The sequence below is a fragment of the Oryctolagus cuniculus genome, chromosome 6 (assembly GCF_964237555.1).
Source record: "Oryctolagus cuniculus chromosome 6, mOryCun1.1, whole genome shotgun sequence".
NCBI lineage: Eukaryota > Metazoa > Chordata > Mammalia > Lagomorpha > Leporidae > Oryctolagus > Oryctolagus cuniculus.
This window is the reverse complement of record NC_091437.1, coordinates 9258255-9283661: the sequence shown is the minus strand read 5'-3', so window position 1 is coordinate 9283661 and position 25407 is coordinate 9258255. Positions and strand designations below refer to the sequence as shown.

The 25407-nt window shown below is 53.9% G+C and overlaps 1 protein-coding gene across 6 annotated transcripts in view; it reads right to left on the bottom strand.

Annotated features, from left to right (window-relative positions):
* Positions 1-25407, bottom strand: part of TNFAIP8 (TNF alpha induced protein 8) — a 115600-nt gene that overhangs the window by 24337 nt on the left and 65856 nt on the right. Inside the window, exon 1 of one of the 6 annotated variants that reach the window (XM_008254928.4) lies at positions 17809-18239. The exons of the other annotated variants lie outside the window; for them this stretch is intronic. Within the exon in view, the coding sequence (XP_008253150.2) occupies positions 17809-18139 (331 nt within the window). The 5' untranslated portion in view covers positions 18140-18239. Of the gene's footprint in view, positions 1-17808; positions 18240-25407 lie in introns of those variants that run through there. 6 annotated transcript variants of the gene reach the window in all.

Genomic DNA, 25407 nt, shown 5'->3' with positions numbered 1-25407 from the left:
AACATGGACTCTGATTTGCACAGACATTCATGTATCAGCTTGCTCATCTTAAAAAACCAACAAAATACCAACAGCATGAAGTAAGTTCCAACCTGTGTAACAGAAAATGTGAGGGCACATGAAGGCCTGGACCAAAAACGAGAAAGCAAAGTGGTTGACTCTGAACTGCAACACTCGTCAGACAAGCTGAAACTAGTGACAAAGACCTACTCTGTCCAGAAATGGCCCCTTCATTTTTCAGCCTGGAAACTGGTTAGTCATATCTATACGAACACTTCCTGCCAGCCTTAGGAGCTGCCTACGTTTGTTCAATTGAGTCATTCATGGAATTAAAAAAGAGCATCAAACACACACACACACACATCCAACTAACTGAAGCTCTAAAAGACATACAACGAAAACAGGTTTGACTACTGCAAAAACAGGGATGGGGGTGCCATGAGAAACCAAGCTGCAGGCAGCAAGCACTGGGCTAAGACAGCACTGCTGGTGGGCTCTGTGACGTTCTAGTACCACTGCCAAGGACAACAGCTCTCCCACGCCCAGCCCTGGGTCCAGCTGCCTTCCCACTCATTCCTTTACAAAAACGCCAAAGACTGTGGAATGACTCCAGGAACCAAACAACAATGAAAAGCCAATGTATTCTTTTTTCCTTTAAATTGCTTCACCCAGGGGCCAGTATTATAGTGCAGGGGTCAAGCCACCACCTACAATGCCAGCATCTCACATGGGCTCTGGTCTGAGTCCCGGTTGCTTCCCATCTGATCCAGCTCCCGGTTAATGTGCTTGGGAAGGCAGTGGAAGACGGCCCAAGTGCTTGGGCTCCTGCACCCACATGGGAGACCCAGATGGAGTTCAGGCTCTTGGCTGTGGGTTGGCCCAGCCCTGGCCATTGAGGCCATTTGGGGAAATGGATGGGAGATCTCTTTTCTCTGCATCTCCCTCTCTCTGTTCTTCTGTCTTTGAAATGCATAAATAAAATAAATCTTTTAAAAACAATATTTGGTCCACTCAAAAAGGGGTTACCTAAGAATGTTATTTTAAAGAGATAGAACGCAGAGGTCTAAACCAGATAGATGTGTTAACTGATGGCCTAATGACCACAAGGTCACATTAAGAACCCATCTCTCTGGACCAAGCAGGACAATGCTTCCTAAGGCCACTCTCAAACACCACAGGACAGATAGAAAGACAAAAATACCCATATCCATCTCTGCACCCATTTGTCAGCTTCCAAAGTAGCTGCAGAAGACAGACCTCCAGCCTTTTATCCTGGTAAGATTATGGGTAATTCTCTCTTAAGGGGGGAATGTCAGGTAGGAAGTCAGAAATCCAGTCTCTACGTGAGAGAGGCCTGCAGACCAGCACCTACTGTGGAAGCTCCAGAAGCCCAGCATGCTGCACTTCAAAGCCCTGTCCAGATTCTAGTAATCGCCCAGGTGGTCCCAGCCCTTCCCCTGAGGGAAGCTCCCAGGAGAATTCTCTCCTCAGGACCAAGTGGGTCACCTGACCTGATAACATGGGGCAATAAAACCTTCCCCGAGTCCTGAGGGAAGACCACTGCCAGCAAATCTGGGGAGGACTTTGCTAATTTTCACCCAACAAACCCTTCTGCTAGGACTCCCCATCCTTTGTCCTGGAAGAGAGGGGGAGGTGGGTAAACAGACTCCCTTAAAAACTTAGGGAGTCCAAACAGACTGCACACTCAGTTCTCTGCCTTTCGGCTGAGCTGCCTGCCTGGCCTGCCCAGGTGTATTCTCTCCATTCAACCATGTAATCTCACGCTCCCAGTCCGTGACTGGGTGCTCTCTATCTGTCCCTGCCATTCTGACGATACCCTATCCCCAATAAAGGTTTATCACTTTGCAAACAACAACAACAACAAACAAACCAAACCCATATCTGGGAAGGCAATATGGTTATGCATTTTTCCCAGCGACCCTGTGGGCTGCGGGGGGGGGGGGGGGGAGGCTTTGGCTGGGCCACTGCCTCTCCAGTGGTTAACCCATGCACATGTCTAAACAGGCCAGCCACCGCACCCCTTTGAGGACTACAGGAGTGCCTCCCCTCCCAGTAACCAGCTGTGCGGGGGTGGGGGTGGGGGGAGCACAAAGCATGCCGTGAGTGCTGGCTGGGACAGGAATGCCCTTCCCAGGAACGTGCCTACACTGCTGGGGTTATCAACGAGACCATCACCACAGAGCCAGGGCTGAGTGAACGAGATAATTGAAACCAGGGCTACCCATAAAAACTCTCAGCCTGGAATGCTCAGGAAGCTTGTGCACCGTCAGGTTTGTTAACGAGGGAAACCCCAGAAGCCAGGCCTGCCCTCGCTGGCAGGAGTGGGGGCTCCGTGTTCCTCAAACAGCCATCCACGAGCTGGAGGCAGCAGACAGCTTCCAAGTGATGCCCCCAGGCTGGCACCACTGCCTCTCTAGTCCGTCACCAGCCGTCTGCCGCCTGCAGGAAATCATTTTTACAACCCTGTAAGGAAGTTACTAGAAATGCAAGCCAAGACAACACAGCCCTGGCTTCTGCCCGGCCCGATTTAGCAGCCGGAAGAGCGGCCGCATTCCTGAGCGTGGTGACCCTGCCTGGGAAGAATGGCACAGCCTCTGTGTCCCCGAGGCCACCACTGCACTTGGAGACCAGCACCCAGCTCCCGGTAACTGCAAAATCAAAGGCACCTGGCCGGCGCCGCGGCTCACTAGGCTAATCCTCTGCCTTGCGGCGCCGGCACACCGGGTTCTAGTCCTGGTCGGGGCGCCGGATTCTGTCCCCGTTGCTCCTCTTCCAGGCCAGCTCTCTGCTGTGGCCAGGGAGTGCAGTGGAGGATGGCCCAGGTGCTTGGGCCCTGTGGGGAGCAACCCGGACTAGACTGTTACTGGAATTAAGACTTATTCTATGCATCTGCTCTCCCACAATATGGTGCTGGGAGAGAAGAAAACAGCTTCTACACAGCTGCCTCCAGTTCAGCCAATAAACTGTAGGACTTGCTCCTGATTGGAGGAGAGCAGCGAACTCGGCGTGTGGGTAGCCGAGTTGGGATTGGCAGAGGAGGACTATAAAGGAGGAGAGAGACGGCATGCACCGGAAACATCTAAGGGGAACATCTAAGGGGAACACCTAAGGGGAACACCTGTGCAGCCCCCGAGAGAGCCGGCCGGCGGTGTGCCGCTCCCCTGCGGAAGTGGGGAATGTGGCCAGGGGGAACTGCCCTTCCACGGAGGTGGAAGGGACAGTAGCCAACCCGGGAAGAACCAGCAGCAAACCCGGGGAGGGCCGAGCAGACGAAGGAACAGCGCAGGGTTTAGTGTCGTTCCTCCACGAAGAGGGGGAGCGACATAATGGTGCCGTGACTCGGATATGAAGCCTAGGCAGGGCTTAGTGTCGCTCCTCCGTGAAGAGGGGGAGCGACAGGGCCCTGCACCCCATGGGAGACCAGGATAAGCACCTGGCTCCTGCCATCGGATCAGCGCCATCGGATCGGCGCGGTGCACTGGCTGCGGCGCGCCGGCCGCAGCGGCCATTGGAGGGTGAACCAACGGCAAAGGAAGACCTTTCTCTCTGTCTCTCTCTCTCACTGTCCACTCTGCCTGTCAAAAAAAAAAAAAAAAAATCAAAGGCACCCAGAGTGCCAGCCAAACACCTTTCCCCTCAGTGAGCTCTGGGGCTAGTCTTGTGCACAGCCCTTTGTTCTCCGTGTTATTCTCTCCTCCCCTCCTCTCTCCACTCTCCTTGGCTTCCCTGGCAGCTTCTGCACCAGGCCTGAAGCCCACCCTGGGCTTCCAGGCCCGCCTGCTTCCTCGTCCCACTCACCCCCTCCCTGGAAACTCTGTAATCTGCCAACCAGCCCTGCTCTCTTGGCTGCCTTGGCTCCCTGCCCGCTCTCAGCTGGAGGAGCCACGTGCCCCTGGACACTGCCTCCGTGGAAACTTCCCTTTCATCACCTTTGTCTGAAGAACGGGAGGCCGAGGTCTAGACGAGGGATACAGGCAAGGGTGCATTTACCCGCTTCCTCAGTTCTCAGATTAGTCTCAGGGAGGTGACAAGGGTCTCATGAGTGTGGCTGTGCGCTGATGCCTGGCTGCTCCTCACAGAATGAGAAACAAGGACTCCGCACGGACGGGGCAGGTCTGGGCAGGGCTCTGTCGGCGGTGCGGTTGCAGCCTCCTGGCCTACCAGCACTCTCGCGTGAGGCTGTCTGGGCGCTGAGCTCAACACGAACGCCAGAGTGCTGGGCCTGAGGACATCCCCACCGGCTGACGTGCTCAGGCTGACTCAGTTTACCAGTGCTGCCCAAACCCTACCTAATGTGTCTACAACTTAAGTCCAAGGCATTCCAGCTCCAAGGCCGAGGCCAGGCTGCCCCCGGTCAGAAGCATCCAGTTTTCCGAGAGCCGTGCTTGGAACAAAGGAAGAATAGGTAAAAGGGAGGAGAGAAAACTCTTATGAGCTTGGCTGAGGCATCCTCGTCGTATGGAGAGCCATGTGATCTATGATACAACAAGAAATTCGTCTTTGTCTTTGTCCCCGGCTGCCGGACAGGGTCCTAAGAAATTGGGGGCTTTGTCCCCGGCTGCCGGACAGGGTCCTAAGAAATTGGGGGCTGGCATGTGGCGAAGCGGGTAAAGCCATCGCCTGCAGTGCCTGCATCCCATACGGGCGGCGGATTGAGTCTGCTTCACTTCCAGTCCAGCTCTCTGCTATGGCCTGGGAAAGCAGTGGAAGATGGCCAAGTCCTGGGGCTCTTGTGACTGGGTGGGAGACCTGCAAAGAAGCTCCTGGCTTCAGATTGGCCCAGCTCTAGTCTTTGTAACCATCTGCTCGCTCTCTCTCTCTCTCTCTCTCTCTCTCTCTCTCCCCCCCTCTCTGTAATGCTGCCTTTCCCATAAATAAATCAATCTTTAAGAAAAAAAAAAATCCTTGGAATTTCCTGAGTGATGGGAGTGGGAGGGGCCTCCTCCTTTGCCCAGGGTAAACCCCTCCCACCTTACCTGGGCTCATGCAAATAAAGTTCCGGAAGGGACTGCTCACCTGGGAACCAACCATGTGCCGGCAGCTGTACCTGCACTGCCCCTCCGTCACCATGGCAGCAAGCTGCTGGGATGGACATTCCCCCCTTCCCTGGCACCTTGACCTCTGCACTCCTGCCATTTCTTTTCCTCCTGACTTGCTCCCCTTGCAATAGACCACCAAGTATTTCCCTACATTTTCTGAGCTAATCCAGCAAATGCCTGAACCTGAGGAGGAGGTTGTGAGAACCTCCAGTTTATGGTTGGCCAGTGACAAGGAGGGGGTGTCTTGCCTTGTGATCCCTTGGAAACAATGCTAACCCATGGCAAGACCCCTGCCAGGTGCTGACTATGCCTACGGCCCTCTCCTGGCCCTCCCAGTCTTGGGGACCACCGGCCAAATAAACTCCAAGTTTCACAGATTCCCCAGCCTGCAGTATTCACTTCCTGTGGTAGCCGGGTTAGGTTCCGTACGGATGCTCACGCGTTCCTGCACAGAGCAGTGCTTATCTCGGGTGATGCCGCAGGGTCAGCCTGTGCATAAGCTCTCAGGCATGGCCAGAGCGGACGGGGACTAGGAGAGGGCCCTGCAGTAGAGGGGCAGGAGAGCAGGTGGAAATGGAGACCCTGGCCAGCTCCTCCCAGCAGGGCAGTGGTCTCCCACTCCCCGCTCCCTGCATTCCTCAGTCACCCCCTGAATACTGACCGGACACCCCCAAGGTGCTCCCATTCCTTAGCCAACTGAACTCTTCAGTGAACTCTCTGACCCAGGGCACAGCAGCCCCTCTCTGCAGACAGGGCTGGTCCTGGCAGAAAGCTTGAGCTCCCTTTCGGTCCCCTCCGCCCTTCTCCCCAGCAAAGATAAAGACAGGTGCTCGGCACACCCTCTGCTCTCTCTGCGGCCCTTCCTCCTGAGATCACAGAGGGGAGACCTCTGCTGAGCTCCCACCTCCTGCCCTGGGGCTCTCATACCCAGCTCTGTCTCACCCTCCGCACAAACTCAGGGTGCTCGCTGGCTCAGGATTCCCCAAACGGCGGTCCACATACCCCTCTTCCACTCAGCTCGACAACCCCCTTCCTTACGATAACTGTGTTTCCTGCCCAGAAGGTCCCTCCAGCATACATTACTGTTCGCATTTTTCTGATGTGAAATGAGTTCAGAGAGGTTAAGCCGCTACCCAAGGTTGCACAGACAACCAGGGGCGAAGGCACGCGTCGAGGGAGACTCCTGACTCCCAGAGCCTTCTCTGCTGCCACAGTCCCTCTGGGAGGCCCCTGGTTTCTAGCCTGGCCCAGGAGGCACTGAAACACTGCTTGCCAATGGACTCCCAGGCCATCCACCCCACACCTACTGCAAACGTCCTTTCTGAGCACACACAGGGCCCTGGCTACCCTCTCCACCTGCTTACAGCCGGCCCTCTGCGAAGTCACTGCTGCCCAGCATGGCCTTCAGGGCCAACTCCCTCTCCTGCAGTTTCACAGGGTGCACCTGGCCCTCTGGCTGCACTCACTCTGAGCTCCCCACCAAGTACCAGTGCTTTTGCCTTATGAATGTACACACATTGTGCACGATGCTCCAAACCAGTGGTCCTTTGAGGACAAGGAGTCCCACACATAAACACACACATACACGCACACAATACACTCATGTACACAAACATCCCACATATGTGCACACATGCACACACAAACATACGTGCATACACGCTACCCCCACATATACATGCAAACACCCCATACACGTGTATACAATACGTGCACACACAGCCACACACACACACATCCACATGAGTGCACACACACACAGTCTCTGCTTCCCCAGGTACTGGCTCAGACAACTTTGTTGCTACAAGTACCAAGGCCGTAGACAAACAGCACTGCGTGAGGAAGGGCAGCCACCCCGGAAGCAGGAGTCAGTGCAGTGAGTGTCCACGGAAGACAGCACCTCATGGAGCAGACCACGTGAAAACACCTATCGGGGCAGTGAGCTCGCAGCAGCCACAGACTGACTGCTCCACCTCCTCCTGACGTCACCTGGGCAGAGGAGGTCTCGAGGCTCCAGGAGCCCAAGGCTGCGCTGGTCACTTAGGACACTCTGTGTAGCAGCTGCCACCTTCTGGGGAGAAACCTGGCTCCTCATCACTTGCACTTTTGTCACTACAAAGCTGGAAAAGAATTCCCACTGAGGTCTGTGGCTCCCCCTCTTCGTGGAGGAACGACACAGGACCCTGCGTTGTTCTTTTGTCTGCTCGGCCCTCCCCGGGTTTGCTGCTGGTTCTTCCCGGGTTGGCTACTGTCCCTTCCACCTCCGTGGAAGGGCGGTTCCCCCTGGCCACTTTCCCCACTTCCGCAGGGGAGCGGCACACCGCCGGCTGGCTCTCTCGGGGGCTGCACAGGTGTTCCTTCAGATAGATGTTCCCCTTAGATGTTCCTCGTGCATGCCGTCTCTCTCCTCCTTTATAGTCCTCCTCCGCCAATCCCAACTCGGCTGCCCACACGCCGAGTACGCTGCTCTCCTCCAATCAGGAGCAGGATCAGCTCCTGGAGGTCATCACTCAAGTTGGCAAGAGGCAGCTGCGTAGAAGCTGTTTTCTCCTCTCCCAGCGCCATATTGTGGGAGAGCAGATGCATAGAATAAGTCTTAATTCCAGTAACTCAGTCCAGTCCGAGTTGCTCCCCACAAGGTCCACAGGGGGCACCAGGCGCACAAACACCTCCCTCTCTCACCTTTCTACCTGAAAATGCGCCCAGGGAATGGACTCACAGCACAGGCTTCAACCAGGCACACACAGCCCTCGGCAGGTCACTGCCCACTCACTCCAGCCCCTGGCTAATTCTTCTTAGAGCAAAGCATAAGCGGCCGCTTGCTCAGAGCCTGGGGGAGCAGCGGCTGCAGCTTCACGTCTGCAGAGCAGGTGTTCTGACTCCCAGAATGCTCCAGGCCTTGGCCCACGTGGGGAGGCGAGGCTGTGGGAGCCCACCTGCACCTGCCATGGCCTGTCCCATGTCAGAGCGCAGACTCTCTCTCCACCCTCACAAGAGTTTTGTGAATGACCTTCTCAAAAGAGTGAATGAAAGTGGGCTCACGGGTTAACCACCCTGCCTTGGCTCTACCACATATACAACCGGGGCTCCCACAGAGGATGAAAGCGGAAATCTGCATTTGTTCACATTCCATTCAGGTTCTGTAATTCCCCAAAAGGTAACGAGTGACATCCACACAGGTTAGATCTGTCCTCCTATAGGAAATCTCACGCAAAACACTGGATGCTAAACTCATGCGTGCAAAACTCCACAGTGCTAAGGCTATGACTGCAAAAATCCCGGCTTGAAGAACAGGTGGAAAGGGCCTGGTGACCCCCTTCTGGGCCTCAGTGCTTGCTGTCCAAGATGAAGAGGTTCTGCAAACCATCTGCCAAGTTGCTTTGAAGGCGAAATCAAGGTGAGCTCTATGGGTAGCTGCAGGGGCAGTAATTTTAATCGCCAAAGAGTTCTCCCTGCAGACCTTTCTGGAACATTACAGATGGGCACAGGCCTTGGCTTTGCTTTAATTCACCTTACGCTATCTCTTGAAGAGCAGTCTTGTAGCAGGGAGGGCTACAACCACACCACACCCAGCTCCCTGATCTCCTGGTTGTTAGCATCCTCTCACACCCATAGAAATGCTGGCATGCAAAGGGTTTATGGCCAATAAAGAAACTATGTTGTTCTGAGATGAAATCAGTGGATTCTGAGATTTTCCTGGCCCTGTCGCATTCTTGCTCAGCCACCCACTTTCGGGCTACTTCCTGGCTTACTAACAGATGGGAGCAGCCAGACATTTAATCTCTCACGTTATGCTAACTGTTCAATGGTATAATTCAGGGGCAAGAAAGGCCTGACATATACCCCAGCTGATAAAAACTTCAGAGGTGAGGAAGAAAAGACCCAAATGGATTTAGGTTTACAGAGTTGGGAGTATCAGGCAGTACCAGCTTATCACGTGATGTCCACTGCACAGGAGTGAACATGACACATGTCCATGCGCTTTCCACTTTGAGTCCTCGTCAGCACACCACTCTCCAAGGCTAATGACGACACAAACAGGAACAGGTCACCACACCCGGGTCCAGTGCCTAGGAGCATATGTTGCACCTGCTACGTGAGGGATGGCACCGAGGGCAGCCACATTAGGTGCCACACATTTGTCAGAGCTGAACCACCACTTGGCCTCCCTTCTCTTCATTCCCTCTGCACAGCAAGGGCAGGGAAGGGAGGGAGCAGGGGACAAAGCTACTGAAGACTGCGTAGCACTGAGTGATGCTGCATCAGCTACCACAGTACAGAAGGTCCAAACGGTGAGGATGCTACACTGTATGGCAGCTGCTGTGATACCACTGGGATTCCTTGTTACAGAGGAGGAAGCCTACAAAAAAACCAACACAGCACAACCGGCCGTCTCTCCTCCGTGACAGCCGCCAGGCCAGGGGGCTTGGGAAACACTTCTGGACTTCAGACTTCCTGGGGTAAGACCCCTCCAAGAGCTCAACTGACAAACAAGACTGAATCGGCAAAGTAGAGACAGCCTGCAGAATGGGAGGAAAGATCTGCACACTGGATTAATATCCAGAGTAGGAAAGTCAAAACCCCAAATAATCCAATCAGAAAAGGACGAATGATCCCAACAGGCATTCCCCAAAGAAGACATATAAATGGCTGGCTAGCATTCCTGTATGAAGACATGGTCCACATCGCTCATCATCAGGGAAACGCAGATCAGTGAAATATCATTTCAGCCAGTCAGAACGCCTATTATCAAAAAGACAAAAATAATAAATGCTGATGAGGCTGTGGGGAAAAAGGAACTCTTACGCCCTGTCAGTGGGAATGTAAATTAGTACAGTCACTACAGGAAACAGAATGGAGGTTCCGCAAATAACTAGACAGAACAACCCTATGATCCAACAATTCCATGATGGGAACATAACCCAAAGGCACGGAAATCAGTGTGTGAAAGAGATTTCTGCACTCCCACATTTACTGCTGCACCATTCACAACAGCCAAGAGAAGGCCGACGGAGGTGTCCACTGGAAATGGATAAAACAAACGTGATACATGTACACAATGGAATATCACTCGGCCATGAAAATGGTGGAAAATTACAGGTAATTTGCAACAACATGCATGAACCTGGAGGATATAGTGTTCCATGAAATGAACCTTGCACAGAAAGGCAAACATCTCATGTCTCACCCACATACAGAAAAACTAAACAGCTTGACCTCACAGAAGTAGCACAGTAGTGGTTCACAGAGGCTACGAAAGGCCTGGGGAGAGTGGGGAGTGACGGGTGGCCGGTGGGTCCAGAAACACAGATGGGAGGCATACATTCTATAGCACAGGGCAGGGTAAGCATGGTTAACACTAACTTATTGTACTGGTATATTCCAAAATAGCCAGAAAAGGGATTGTGCGTGTTCCTAGCCCAAAGCAATGATACATGTTTGAGGGGATGCAAATGATAATTAGCCTGATTTGATCATTACACTTGTGTGTTTGTACAGAAACCCCACACTGTGCTCCAGAAACACTAGTATGTACAATTATCATGTGTCTATTAAAAATGATGCTCATTCAAGTACTGGCCCCTTTGATCCAGTGAAGTCTCCATTCTTCACTCCCCTGAAGGGTTACAAACACCAGGATGTGGGGCAATGCCGAGCTCCCAGGAAGGTTCTGGAAGACGGCCTGCAGTGCACTGCTTCCCTGCACTAGTCTGACCTCAGTCACTCGACTGGCAGCTGGCTGATCAAAGTGAGCTTCCTGTTAGCCCACTGGGGAGTGGATGCTGCAGCCAGCGAGACTCAAGGTAACCAGCGCCCAGAGAAACCACTGCACCCACACAGGTGGGACACCTGTCAAATGATATTTAAACCATGGAAAGCTGTAACCAAAAGTGCCAAGGCCTATGCACAATCCACAGCAAACCAGCACACGTTCAGGGGATACGATGGGCGACTCCAGTGTAACACAACTGTGCTGACACTCACTCGCTTACATGCACACATTTTGTAGATCTTAATGCAACCTGAAACACAGCAGATGCTGTGGAGTAGCCCAGCAGTTAGAACAGAACAGCGCACAGCTGAACCCTGGTGCACAGTCTCCTTTCTCAGGCTGACACAGCAACTGAGGCCCCTCTCTGGTCCCCAAGGCACTTGGGCCCCTTGCACTTGAGGGCTCCAGGCAGCTCCCACATCTCATGCTTCGGGGTGAGAAGACACATCTGGGAATCCTGCTATGCTCCTGGGCAGCAGCCAGCAGGCAGGGGGTGGCAGAGAGGCAGTCGGAGCCTGGGCACTGGGCTCCTCCTCCAGGATGCCTGTCTCTCCCCTCCTTGCTTGCTTCTCAAGACAGGGGTATGAGGATATACACGGACGCAGAGCACAAGGGCGACCACGGGGTGCTGAACTCACTTGGGTACATGTGAGGCTAGCTTTGGATGGCACAGAAACTCTACACAAGGATAAAAGACACAGGCTCTGTGAGCTTCAGTTCAAGTCCTGGCTCTACCTTTTCTAGCTCTGTGGCTGCAGGTAGAGTTGTAACCTCTCTGAACCTCCGTTTTCTCACTGTTTCGTGGAAATGAACACAAGAGGTTCCTGCACAAGTCTGCATGGAGATAACCTACGCAAGAAGATGCTCGGCACCGGAGCTGGCGTAAGAGCGTGAGGCCTTTTAGTTTCAGTACTGCACTGTTCTGCCAGCCCGCGAGGAAATGTGAGATGTTGGCCCAAGTAATCAAAGACATATGCTTGCTCTGCCTCTGCTTTTAGGAGCATATTAGTGGAAAATTTAAGAACCCTTAAATGGCTGTGTCCTTTACGTTTGGAAGGCCCTCCGCCTATAAAATGAAGCCAGATAACCGCCTAGCTGTGCTCTAAAAAGGTCTCACCAGCTCACATAACCCCACTGTAAATGAATGAATGAACAGACTTAATAAGGCTTCATTACACCCTCCTCTATGAGAAGCCCTCAGTCTGGCAATGAGGATTCAGAGAATAAAACACGGGGCCAGTGTTGTGATGCACTGGGGTTGAGCCAGCATCCCATCCTGGAGCACTGGTTCAAGTCCTGGCTGCTTGGCTTCCAATGCAGCTCCTGTTCCCAAGCCTGGGAAAGCAGCAGATGATGGAGCAAGTACTAGAGCCCCTGCCACCCACGCGGGAGACCCGGAAGAAGCTCCTGGCTCGTGACATGGGCCTGGCCCAGCCTCAGCCACTGCAGCCATTTGGGGAGTGACCAGTAGAGATGTCTCTCTCTCTCTCTCTCTCTCTCTTCCTCTATCACTCTGTCTTTCAAATAAACAAATCCAACTTGAAAAGAAAAGGTACAAACTTTGCTGTCATAAAGCTCATAGTGAAGTAGGAAAAAACCAGCACTAAGAACCACAACACAAGGTGACAATACAGTCCAACTGCCAACAGAGAAGGGTGAGGGAACAGCCTAGCAGGGCACCTGCCCCAGACTGTGCTGGGTGATGAAGGAGATGCCCCCATGTGAGGAAGGACAAGAGAGTGGACCCCAGCAGAGGAAATGGCACTGTTTGGGGAATGAGGAAGCAAACAAACGTGGCCACACTCAGCCAGCTGGGTCTGGTCCATGGTGTGGCAGGCACATTGTTGAACTGTTTTGGAGACCCACATACCGACTCCCTGCCTACTTAGAGAGGTGCTCACTGCACAAGTGGTAGAAGGAGGCAACCCCCCTCCCCATCTCTCCTTCTCTCTCTGTGTAACTCTGACTTTCAAGTAAATAAATAAATCTTTAAAGAGAGAGAGAGTCTTCCATCCGCTGAATCATTCCCCAATTGGCCACAACGACTAGAGCTGCACCGATCTGAAGCCAAAGCCAGGAGCCAGGAGCTTCTTCCGGGTCTCCCACAAGGGTGCAGGGGCTAAAGGACTTGGGCCATCTTCTACTGCTTTCCCAGGCCATAGCAGAGAGCTGGATCAGAAGCAGAGCAGCTGGGACTTTAACCAGCATCCATATGGGATGCCAGCACTGCAGGCGGCAGCTTTACCCTTTATGCCACAGTGTCAGCTCCAAACCCTATCTCCTGCTACCAAAGCTGGAACCAGAAGTTCCCTCTGCCTGCAAAGCAGCAAGGGGCAGGTATCTGACCAGCCCTTGGCCAGTGGGATGCTCTCTGCGTCAGATTCTGATGGCTGAGGATGACCAAACAGCTAGCCACCTTTGCGGTCCTGGCTGAGGTGCTGTAGGCAGAAGTGAGGCCTCACTCTGGTAACTCCTGGGCACCGCCAGGGCTGAACCTCCTGACATATTTCAGAGGCCACTCTCCAGGCTTCCTGGGGACGTGTGAACCACCCAATGTCCTTTGGATAAACTCCCCTGTCTTGGATGGCAAGAATTAAATTACACTTTTTGCAGCCAGGGGCGACGAGGACAGAGGTGGTTACTGTAATTATGACGGTGCAAATGCTGAGGTCTGAACCAAGGCAGGGCCGGGGACCTGAGAATGAGATACAGTCCACAGGCAGTGAGGAGGGTGAGGGCTGGGGCTCTGTGGCCAGCTGGAAGCAGGAGACAGAGAGGGCATACCAAGTGTCTACCAGGTTACGGTTCGGAAGCCAGAGAGAGAGGCCCGTGATAGTCTGTGACAACACAGGAAAGGATGGGCTCGGTGCAGACCTTCTGGACGCGCAGAGCCTGCATGATACTCACAGCACGGGGTCACCCAGGGAGCCGGCTGCACGGTTCCTAGAAGAGCCCCGACTGCAGGATTAGGAGACCAGAACCGAGCAGGTAGAAAAAGAAAGGAAAACCGAGAGCAAGCAGTCACAGTTGTCAACAAGGATGCAAAAAAATGGGAGAGCACCTGGGCTCCTAGTGGTAAGTGCAGGACAAAAACCATGAATATGGGCTCAGTGGTGACGGGAAGGCACTAGTAACTTTGGCAAATGTGATTTTTCTAGATGGGTGGAGAAAAAGACTTCATGGAGATGAAGGCAGACAAGGAAAGTCCAAGAGCACAAAGTATTTTTTTTTAAATGGTGGTTTGTTTTTTTCTTTTAAGATTATTTGAATGGCAGAAATAGACAGGGAGAAGAAAGAGATCTTCCATTCGCTGGTTCACTCCCCAAATGGCCACAATGGCTGGGGCTGGGCCAGGCTTCTTCTGGGTCTCCCACGTGGGTGCAGGGGTCCAAGGAACTGGGCCATCTTCCCTTGCTTTCCTAGGCCACTTAGCAGGGAGCTGGATGGGAATCAATGCAACTAGGACTCGAACTTGTACCCATATAGGAAGCTGGCACTGCAGCTAGAAACTTAACCTGCTATGCCACAACGCCGGCCCCTAAAATGATTCTTCTAAAGAAGAAATAAGTGGAGATCATAGAAGAAATAAAGAATGGAGGTCATGCATTCAATCATTCCCCAGGGTGGAAGGATCACCTCTGGCTATGCAGGTCCTGGAGGCACAGTGTGGGGTAAAACTGACAACAGCGTGTGGCCTGGAAGAAGAGAGATGTTAACCTGCACGGGGGCCAGTGGGGACAGGAGTAGGTGCTCCAAGGGAGAGGGAGGGGACCCCAGTTTAGGTCGGGGTTCAGAAAATGTCTCCCTGAGATGGCCAAGAAAACGGGTTCAGGGAAGAAGAATATTTGGGGCAGAAACCCCAGCAGGAGCCGATGCCCCAGAATGGGGGCCTGAGCTCACCTGGTGCAGGAGCCCAGGCTGGAAGGGGTGGCACTCTGCATGGCAGCGACACCTGCTGCACAGGCACCAGGAGGTGTGAAGAAGGGAGATAACCGGTCTGCGAGCAGGAAGGGGAAGCAAGTGTCTGCTGGTTACAGTTTGCTCTGCCAACGAGCAGCCCAGGCGAGGCATGGGGGAAGCTGGCGAGTGGTGGTGGGGAATGGCTGCTGCGGGCAGAGGAGGAGGGGGATGAGCCTGCTTCTACTTCCGCTGTCCTTACAAAGTGACCACTCCTGGTACCCAATGCTGCAACAGCTGGGCTAAGGGCCTTGCTTTCCTTGATGCGTGGCACTGGGACAATCCTCAGAGACCTGTCCGACCACAAAGTCACTCTTGTTAATTCATCAGGCGCTGATTTTCTCGATAGGAAGCTACTGGGTGCAAAGCTGCTGCCTGCAGCTACCTCCCAGGGAGCCCCATCCCCCAGAAACTGTGGACACTGTGCAGGTCCTCTTTTCAACTGCCTTCCCCTTGCTTTCCTATGTATTTTCTGTCTGGATATCTTCAGCTCATTCAGCTTTTAATAACGCACGGGCTGGATTATTTTCTCCCTCTAACATCCAAGCACAATCACCTATTCATCTGTAAGCAGGAGAAATTAAGTCACTTCTCTAGGAGGTGGCCACGGGCTGAGCACAGAGGTCCAGCACCCCTGGCCCAGATTCAAGCACACTCGAAGCTATGCGGGCATAACAATACCCCAGTCATTTGCTTCCACATTCACGCACAGACGCAAATATGTGGGCCTCCGAAGACTTGAGTCCTACTTCATATTTTTTTCAGATTCAACCCCAAGGAAAGCACACAAGTTGCTTACTGTGGCTCACAATGACTTAGGAGTATTTCCCATTAGAGCCGATCAGGCACAAAGCGTCCAGAGGCAAGTGTCTTGCAATACAGACATTGGGAAAAGCTTGCGGTGACGTCACAGAACGGGATGTGTAAGCCTGCCGGGGGGCGGGGGATGAACAGAAGTGGATGGCGAAAGAAGAAAGAAAACTGAGTTATTTACATAGTACAGCTCTTTCCACGGATAGCTCAGTGGTGGTAGCTAGTGGGTTCTAGGTCAAGGCCTGTAGCCAGCCTTGCAGGAACTACCCAGGAGACAGGCAGACACACTTACACACCCAGAAACACAGTGAAGAGAAAGTATCTGATCAGTCTCCTGCAAGTTATTCAACAGCTGGGCTGGTGTTGTGGCACAGTGGGTTAAGCTGCCTGCATCCCACATGGGCATTGGTTGACTCCTGGCTGATCCAAGGGACACCTTGGTGGGGTTTGCAGCTCCCAGCTTTGGCCTGGCCCAGCCCTGGCTGTTGCAGCCATTTGGGGAGTGAATCAGCAGATGGAAGATCTCCCTCTGTGTTACTCTGCCTTTCAAATAAATAAAATATTTTTTTTTTCTTTTAAAAAAAAGTAGGGGATGGCGCCACGGTGTAGTAGGTTAATAATCTGCCTGCCTTGCTGGCATCCAATATGGGTGCCTGTTTGTGTCATGGCTGCTTCTCTTCCCATCCAGCTCTCTGCTATGGCCTGGGAAAGCAGCAGAAGATGGCCAAAGTCCTTGGGCCCCTGCACCACATGGGGGACCCAGAAGGAGCTCCTGGTTCCTGGCTGTAGATTGACCCCATTCTGGCTGTTATGACCATCTGGGGTCATGGAAGACCTCTCTCTCTGCCTCTGTCTCTCCCTCTCTAACTCTGGTTCTCAAATAAATTAAAACAAAACAAACAACAAAGCGGAATCCAGTATCTCACCCTCACTGAGATCACTGTAAAGCTCTGGCACCTGACGATCCTGAAAGAAACATTCCCGTCTCCCTTTGGAAAGCACAGAGACCAGATCATGGCAGCAGGGCTGCAGAAGGCACGGGCCCCGGGAGGGAAGGTGAAGGGGCAGGAGCCCCTGGTCATCAGGGAAGCCTGGGCGCACGGCTAGGCAAGTGTGTGACACACACCTGGGAAAGGGCTCCCCCCGGTCCCCACTGAAAGAGGAGGAAAACAAGACAGGGGTCACCAGTGGGCTCTCTCAACCCAGCTGCTCTCCGCCTTGTTCTCGGCCAGCCGCTGCTACACAGCCACACAGGCCGCAGCCAGGGAAGCGAGCCCCCAGCCCCACATCAGCCTCCGGCTGCCACTCTGCACCCCGCCAGCCTCTGCGTTCAACAAGCCCGCTTCCCCGACGCTACCTCACCAGGGCGAGGGCGCAGACAAAGCCCCCAGCCTTCACGGGGAGGGTCGCTGCCCGCTGGAGGCCACGGTCCCAGGGCTCTGCGCCCGCTCCCAGCTCCCGCGCTGCGAGAGGGGCACCAGCGCCCGCAGAGGCGGCTCCTGCGCAGAGGCGGGAACCTCAGGATCCCGTGCATTTTCCCTCTTACCCTCTCATCCCCCAACCTCGCCACTTACAAGGGGACTTTTGTGTACACAAAGCACCAGGGAACAAAGCACGCGCATAAACTCCCCAAACCAACGCGTAACTGTGTTTGGGTTGGGCCCTGGCCAGCCCTGTCACCCGTTCTCCGTTGAGAGGTTGAGAGTAAACCGAACTCTCGCAGAAACACTCGGCCGCCCTTCGCTTCCCAGCGGCACAGCCCCTCGAGCCTCCCCGCCCCCCCAAACCAGCTCCGTACAGAAAGGCCCGCAAAGACAGAAAAAGGAAAAAAAAAAACACCCAACTATTCCCCAAATAAAGATCTCTCACTTCTCCCCACTCGCCCAGCTTCCCCTTCTGGCCGGAAACGCACGGCGCCCGCAACTTCTCTAAGTCCCCTTTTCCACGCAACCCCAGCCTCCCGGGCTGCTCCAGGGTCGCCGTCCGCGTGGTCCCCACGCAGGCAGGCGGCCGAGACCCCAGCGCATCCTGCGTCCCCGGAGTCAAACGGGGACCCCCTGGCGCTTCCAGAGTGAGCGCAGCGACCGCTGGGCTGGGGGCCTCCCGGCGCCGCTGGCCGGGAGCCGCCCGAGGGGCGCGCGCGGGGGTCCCCGTCGGCGCCAGTCCGGCCCCTCCGCCCTCGCGCGCCGAGGAGCCCAGCCCTACCTTCCTTGCCCTCCTCAGCCTCGGAGCGCATCGCGTCGGGGTCGCCGGCCGCAGGCCACCCCGCCGCGGACCTGTCCTCGGGAGCGCGCCAAGCTGGCCCCGCAGCCCAGACCCGCACACGACCGGGCAGGAAACTCGCCCAAATCGCAGGCGGCGGCGCGGGAGGCACGGCCCGGTGCAGGGATTTCCAGGGGAAAGTTCTGCCTAGTGACGACTCGCGTCTCCGCCCCGCGGCCGTCGGGAGGGAGGCGACCTGGGGCAGGGCGCACGCAGGTGGGCGCGGCCGCCTGGGCGGAGAGGGGGCGCGGCCGGCAGCCCAGACCAGGCGCATGGTGCGAACTCGGCCTCCGCGTCTGCGGGTGACGCTGGCGACGCCCACTTGCCTTCTCCCTGTCCGGGGGCTTACGCGGCCCCAGGCCGCGCACTCCTCCTCCACGGCTGCTCGGGTTTGCGCGTCACTTTGGCAGGAAACCAGCGTGGGTGACAAGCGGGGGACTGGAGGGACCGGGTCACCAGGCACAAGTTCCCGAGGGTCAGAGGTGGGCCTTGCGCACAGAGAGGGGCGGCCTCTACCCCCATGGCTCCGCGCTGGGCACAGCCCCCTCACCGCATCCGGGCCGGCCCGCGCGGCCTCTGGCTCTGGCCAAGGCTGAGAGCGCAAACTCAGCCTTTGCTCAGCGCAGCCTCGGTGTTCGCTTCGGAGAAATGGGCACAGGAACTGTGGGAAGCCCTGCATTATCTCCAGTCTTGGGCCAAAGACCATGTCTGAAAGACCCATTTGGAAACTGTGACAAAAGCTATCTCCTTTTAATGGGTTTTCCAGTGCTTTCTTCTCGTTTCTTTTTTTTTTTTTTTAATGGGGCTAGACACAAGAACAGAGGCACTGTGGCAAACTTGGTAAAGATTTCGTGTGTGTGTGTGTGTGTGTGTGTGTGTATGGCAAAAGACAGAGAGAGAAGGAGAGAGAGAGACCTGGTCTAAGATTCCGAATTTAAATCACTTCTGCTGTTTACTGTTTGTATGGCTGTGAGCAGATCACGCACCCCCTGTGAGCCTCCATGTCCTCATCTGTAAAGTGAGGACAAAAATGGCATTGTTTACTGCACAGATGTTTGGCATTAGGAGGTAAAATAAGCAAAGGACCACATAGATTATTACTAACTGCTACACCATTAAAAGTAAACTTTCGTGAAAGACACCGTTGGGTTTCATGCCCGCACTGGGTTTGAACCGCGAGAGTGCGGATGCTCTCACAAGCAGGGCAGGATGGAACTACTCCTGCGAGGCCCGGAGCTAAATCGCTGGCTGCAGCTGAGTGCGGCTCGCACGCCTAGGGTCCTGGCAGGATTTTGTCTCCGTGTCACTGACAAGGGCAGGCGGGGACTAGAGGACACAACAGCAGCCAGCAGAGGGGAGAGGAGGAGAAACATCTGGAAAAGATCAGTGTTGTGGAGCCTCCGGAAACGGACTCTGCCCCTGAGAGGGTCACAGGCTCCAGCCTTCTGGAAGTCATGGCCAGCTTTGTGGTCGTCCCCTCGCCTTGGATCCGGGGTCGGGGACCTGCTAAGGTGTGCACCTTACACTTGGTCACCCCAGACGTACGGGGACACAAGCTGGGATGGAGATCTTTGTGAACCCAAGAGATGCACCCTCTCCTGCCCCCACACCACCTATGTGTCCCTGCCACCCCCACTGCAGCCAAGATGTCACCAGGGGCTCTGAGGCCCCCCACCCCCCAAGGCCCTGTGCTACACGAGTGAGACTGCATCTGTGGATCTGTGATCGGGGAAAGCAACACCTTTCCAAGGTGACGATTATGCAAAGCAAGACAACCCATATTCCAGGCCCGTCTGTCCCAACCAGAATTACTTTCACTGTGTTCTTTCAGAAACAGCCCCTGTAAGAAACACTTGTGAAACGTCCTTTTGCAAGTCTAGGTGTGGGTTAAGTCCATCTCCTTCATGTCCCAGTTGCTTTGACCTTCAGCCCCAGCCTCTCCCCAGCCCCACCTGGTGCAGCTTAGCCAAGGGGAACAAATGCTGAATGAACAGTTCAGGCACCACTTTGTCAGCCTTGTAATTCAATTTAGGGTCCTGCTGGCAGCTCACTGATCCTTGAACATGCACCAGGATCCTCAGGAAGCCCACGGAGAAACTTCGTTTGTATTTAAATACAATCCAGCAGTCACCTTGGGGTGAATGTCTTCATCTAGCTCAGAGCAAGGAATGAATGCTCAGCTTTTTTTAAAAAAGTCTGTGCATAAATCAGGGTGCTCCTCATCCTCCTGCATAACCTCAAAGCCACCACCTGGTTAGCCTGCGCAGATTCATCCCTGCCTCTAACCTGTACGCGGTGACAAGGACAGCTGACCCTCCAGGCTCACTGGTCTGCTCCTGCTTCACACGAGTGGTCTTGATTTTGCTTTGCTTTTAATCAAAACAGGATGACAGTACTTATGTTTAGCCCCTGTGCACAAATAATGCTCCAGAATCTCACCAGGATTTGGGGGGGATAGGCATTCTGGCGCAGCAGGTTAAGCTGCTGTTTGCCATGCCAGCATCCAGTATCAGAATACTGCCCCACTTCTGATCCAGCTTCCTATTAGTGCACATGGAGGCAGCAGATGATGTCCCAAGGACTTGGGTCCCTGCCACCCATGTGGGGAACCCAAATGGAGTTCTTGACTCCTGCCTTCAGCTGGCCCAGTCCCAGGCTATTGAGGACTTTGGGGGAGTGAATCAGTAGACGGAAAGATGCAAGACCTATGTCTGTCTCTCCCTCTGTTTCTCTGTCTCTCTTTCTCTCTTTTTTTTTTAAAGAAAAAAAAAGAAAGAAAGAGAAAGAGAGAGAAAGAGAGAGAGTAAAGAAAGAATTTGTCATCCTCATAGGAGGGACCTGCTCACAATTTTTTTTTTTTTTTTTTTGCAAAGACTTCTCTATTTATTTGAAAGGCAGAGTTAAGGAGAAGGGGGTGGGGAGATGGTCCATTTGCTGGTTTACTCTCTAAATGACCACAATGGGCAGGGCTTGGCACTCTATCGTGGCCTCCCATGTGAATGGCAGTTCCCAAACACTTGGGCCATCTTCTGTTGCTTTCCCAGCCACCTTAGCAGGGAGTTGGGTCAGACAGGAGCAGCTGTAACTCCAACTGGTACCCACAGAGATGCCGGTGTTGCAGGCGAGGCTTAGCCACTGCGTCACAACCCTGGCCCACTGTTCACTCCGGCACATTTACCGAACTCTCTCACACCCTTAGCTTGGCAATGCCCTTGGAATTCACAGCAACAGTTAAAGACCATCTGATACAAAATGGCAACTAAATAGCAACACTCACCCTTTACCTCAGCTGCAATGAAATACTAGGAGAAAGTCCTACACATACCTGAGTGTCAGGACATGAGTTAACACACTGGTGAACATGCTAATGGTTTACTCGCACATTCAAGCATTAGCAGACATTTACATATGCCACATGTAAATTGGCCTGGCTTATCTGGAAATTGGTATAATTTTGGTCATTCTGACCACATACCTAACGAATTCAACTTTCCAGGTCACCTTGGTTCTAAGAAAGGTTTATTGGCACCAACTCTCAACTGAAATTTATCACAGAGTAGCAGAAAAATCTCCCCAAGTTGTACTGCAGCTATTAAAAAAAGAAAAAACAAAACAAAAACAGCACCACCACCACTACCACAGGCCTGGGCTTTGGGGCCTCTCTCTGCTCAGAGGGGCCCAGATGTCTGTGAAGATCGGGGAGATGGATGGGGGCAGCCCAGGCAGACTGGGAGCAGAAGGTCTCACAGGCTCTCTTATCCAAGATGGTTCTGAGTTGCCGGCAATGACGTACTCAGCACCTCCCTGAACCGGATGTGTGCCTGCAGTTTCTGCTTCCTACGGACCTCCGGAAAATTCACCAGGGTTTTCATTCCCACCTTGCGGATCTGAGGCCATTCTGCCCACACCAACATTTAGATCAGAAAGAAAAGACCAGTTGTTTCCTTAGTATAAAGCATGGTTTTCTGGGACCAGTGTTGCGCAGCAGGTTAAGCCGCCACCTGCAATGCTGGCATCCCATATCAGAGGCACAAGGTTTGAGTTCCTGCTGCTCTGCTTCTGACTAGCTCCCTGCTAATGTGCCCGGGAAGGTAGCAGATGCTGGCCTAAGTGCTTGGGGCCCTGCCATGAGATCTGGATGGAGTTCCAAGCTCCTGGCTTTGGCCTGGCCCAAGCCATTGTGGGCATCTAGGGAGTGAAGCAGCAGATGGAAGCTAGCTCTCTCTCCCTCCCTCCTTCCTTCTCTCTGCCCCCTCTGACACTATGCCTTTCAAATAAATAAAATAAATCTTCTTTGAAAAATGGCTTTCTTCTCTTTGACTTTGAGGCTTTCTTCAACTTTTCTTGTATTATCTGTCTCTACCCTGGAAAAGTCTTCAGGGGCTGACACTGTAGCACAGTGGGAAAAGCTGCCACCTGTGGGGCCAACATCCCACATAGGTGCTGGTTTGAGTCCCAGCTGCTCCACTTCCAATCCAGCTCCCTGGTAATGTACCTGGGAAAGCAGCAGAGGACAGCCCAAGCAGTTGGGCCCCTGTACCAACAAGGGAAACCTGGAAGAAGCTTCTGGCTCCCAGCTTCAGATTGGCCCAACTCCGGCCATTGCAGCCACTGCAGGAGTGAACCAGCAGATGGAAGCTCTCTCTCTGTGCACCAACTCTTCGCAGGCTCTCCCTCACACGGGGGAGAGGTCTGTGCTCTGGGCTCACTCCAGGGGGCTGAATGCTCTGCATCCCTCCCAGTGTCCTTGGACACTTTCCCCCAGACAGCGGGGCCTGCCCTGTGCCTCTGCACAGCTGCGCTGGGCCCAGGTCACCTGCCTCTACTCTCCAACACTTCCTCCACCAGAAGTGCTGCAGAGGATGCTCACCCGACAGCGGGGGTCTCCGAGGCGCCCGCTTGGGAGGTCAAGCTCTGTGCCTCAGCGGCCCTGAGTGTGTGAGTTGCTGAGGACTGCGATGAGAATGGGAGTTTGGGGTGGTGGGGGGTGGGCAAAATGGGCCTGGACCCGAGGACAACTGAGGATGCGTGTGGAGCTGGCCCCCAGATCCTGGCAGTCCGCGGTGATGGGGAAATGTGTTCCTGGGAGTCTCTGAAGACGTCTCCAGGACCTGCCGTGCACTCGGCGGTGCTCTGGGTGTGGGCATCAGGGGAAGAAGCGCTAACACTGCAGGCGGGCACAGCCATCCACCTGGACCCATCTGTTCCCCAGTGTTTTTCTCTCTTTCCTTAAAAACTTTCTTGTTCAAAACTTTCAGCAGGTGACCACAGGCACACACACTCTCAAAACACCAGGTCTGAATGTAAGATCTGAAGAATTCGTGGCATAGTCTTTTTATTCTACGTAGCAAGAACGCCCTGCACTTACAGAGGTTCCATTTAGACTCTCAAGTTAGCCACCTTGGGTCGTCCTACCCATTTTACAGATACGTCATTAAAGAAAGAGAGGTTATGCGATTTGCCCAAGGTCACAAACTCAGTAATAATATCCGTAAGATGTCATGGAATGCAGATGAGGCCTCCTGGCTCCTACATCCAGGCCTTCTCAGTCTACTAAACTGTTTATGCAACTTTTCAGTCCTTTGTTGTACAGAGGAGCGCCTCAAAGACTGCTCGATTGGGAGGGTCCCAGCACATTTAGGGCTGCCCATGGTTCCAGCACACACTGCTCAGGAGCTTAGACCACCGCCTCCAACTCCACTCATTCCATGCCTGATACTCAGGGCTTTACATGAGCCGTAAACTCAACCGTTTCTGTTTGTCCAGCTACGTGACCCTACACATCTTTTTCAGCTGATGCTTTAAATAAGCGTTCACTGAGGACTCTAACTTGGCCTCAAGGAACAGGGCGGAGAACAGCAGCCTGGCCTGGGTAGCCCTGGGCCCATCACTCACGGACACCCCCATGAGCACAGCCAGTGCCGGCATCGGCAGGATTCTTCCCTACTCGTTCTTCCCCCAGTTTTCTTCTAAAAATGGGCAAGTGCCTCAACCTTTCTGCATGTCTGTGTGCACATCTATAAGAGAGGTGATGCCACTGACCTGTGACCAGGGGAGGGACAGTGGCGAGATGAGCGGCGCACGTGAGCAGCCCCGCATCGCTTTCCCAACATCTCTGTGACTAACTGCTTTTTGAGGTTGTTTCTGGGTGCCTGGAAGCCCCCAATCCTGCCCCTATAAATACCCATTCACAATGGACTGCGTGTGCTGCAGTGGCATTGGACGTGTAAGGGCTGATCGTCCTTACTGGGTTCAGGCTGATGGCGTCAACCAGAAGGGGACCGAGGAGGAAGAAGGGTGGCACTGATACGGAACCAGGATGGCACAAGGTCACATCCAACCAGCACAGCCCTGGATCTGTTTCCCAACAGTGACGGGCGGCCACAGCCACAGAAACTCACACCTGAAGCAGCCTCGGCGGTCACTGGGTGGAGCCTTCTCCCCAGTGTGTGCAGTCGCCACCTCCTGCACCCGTGGCCCACGGCACACACTCACCCCTTGGCCCCTGCAGGCCTCCATGAGCAGAGACACCACTCTTCCTTTCTAAGACCACTGGAAATTTCAGCAAACTGAAATTCAAGGCTAAGGCGGTACAGCCCAACCATTTCCCTGGTAACCACCGCCTATACTCCCCAGAGCATGGAAACGGTTGTGTGGCAAGATAACCACAGGGGGCCAGCGCCATGGCTCACTTGGTTAATCCTCCGCTTGCAGTGCCGGCATCCCATATGGACACTGGGTTCTAGTCCCGGTTGCCCCTCTTCCAGTCCAGCTCTCTGCTCTGGCCCGGGAAGGCAGTGGAAGATGGCCCAGGTGCTTGGGCCCCTGCACCCGCATGGGAGACCAGGAGGAAGCACCTGGCTCCTGGCTTTGGATCGGCATAGTTCCGGCTGTAGTGGACATTTGGGGGGCGAACCAACGGAAGGAAGACCTTTCTCTCTGTCTTTCTCTCTCTCACTGTCTAACTCTATCTGTCAAATTAAAAAAAAAAAAAAAAGATAACCACAGGTTTTTAACTGATCTTCCTTCTCAAAAGCCTCGTGGAGGTCCCCCTCACACACTGGTAGGCTGCTGGTAGAGAGATACACATGACTTTCATCAGCTCCTGGTGACCCGGAAGCACTCAGAATGGATGAGCTCTTCTCTCTGCAGTACAGGTGGAAAACAAAGCCAGGACAGGTTGAGTAATGGGCCCTACCTGGATGCATGTGAGCAGGCAGGAGCTCGATGTAGGTTCCTGAACAAAATGTGAAATCCACCAAGAAAACCAAAGTCGTGCTCCAGGTGTGGAACCGGAGCACAAATTCTCCACCTGAGATCTGTGTGACAGTCTACCCTACTTCCAGCTGGAGTAACTTGATTTTCAGATTGCGTTTCGGACATGGGCTGAATCTAAGAAGCACACAGTATGCCAGCTGGTCACCCTTAAGAGAGAGAGAAGGCTGGCACTGGCTTGCAGGTGAGAGAGGCAGCGGCTGACACTCACCAGACCAACTCAGCAGGTGGTGAAAACGCAAACCGAAGCAGAACTTGTCCAAACAG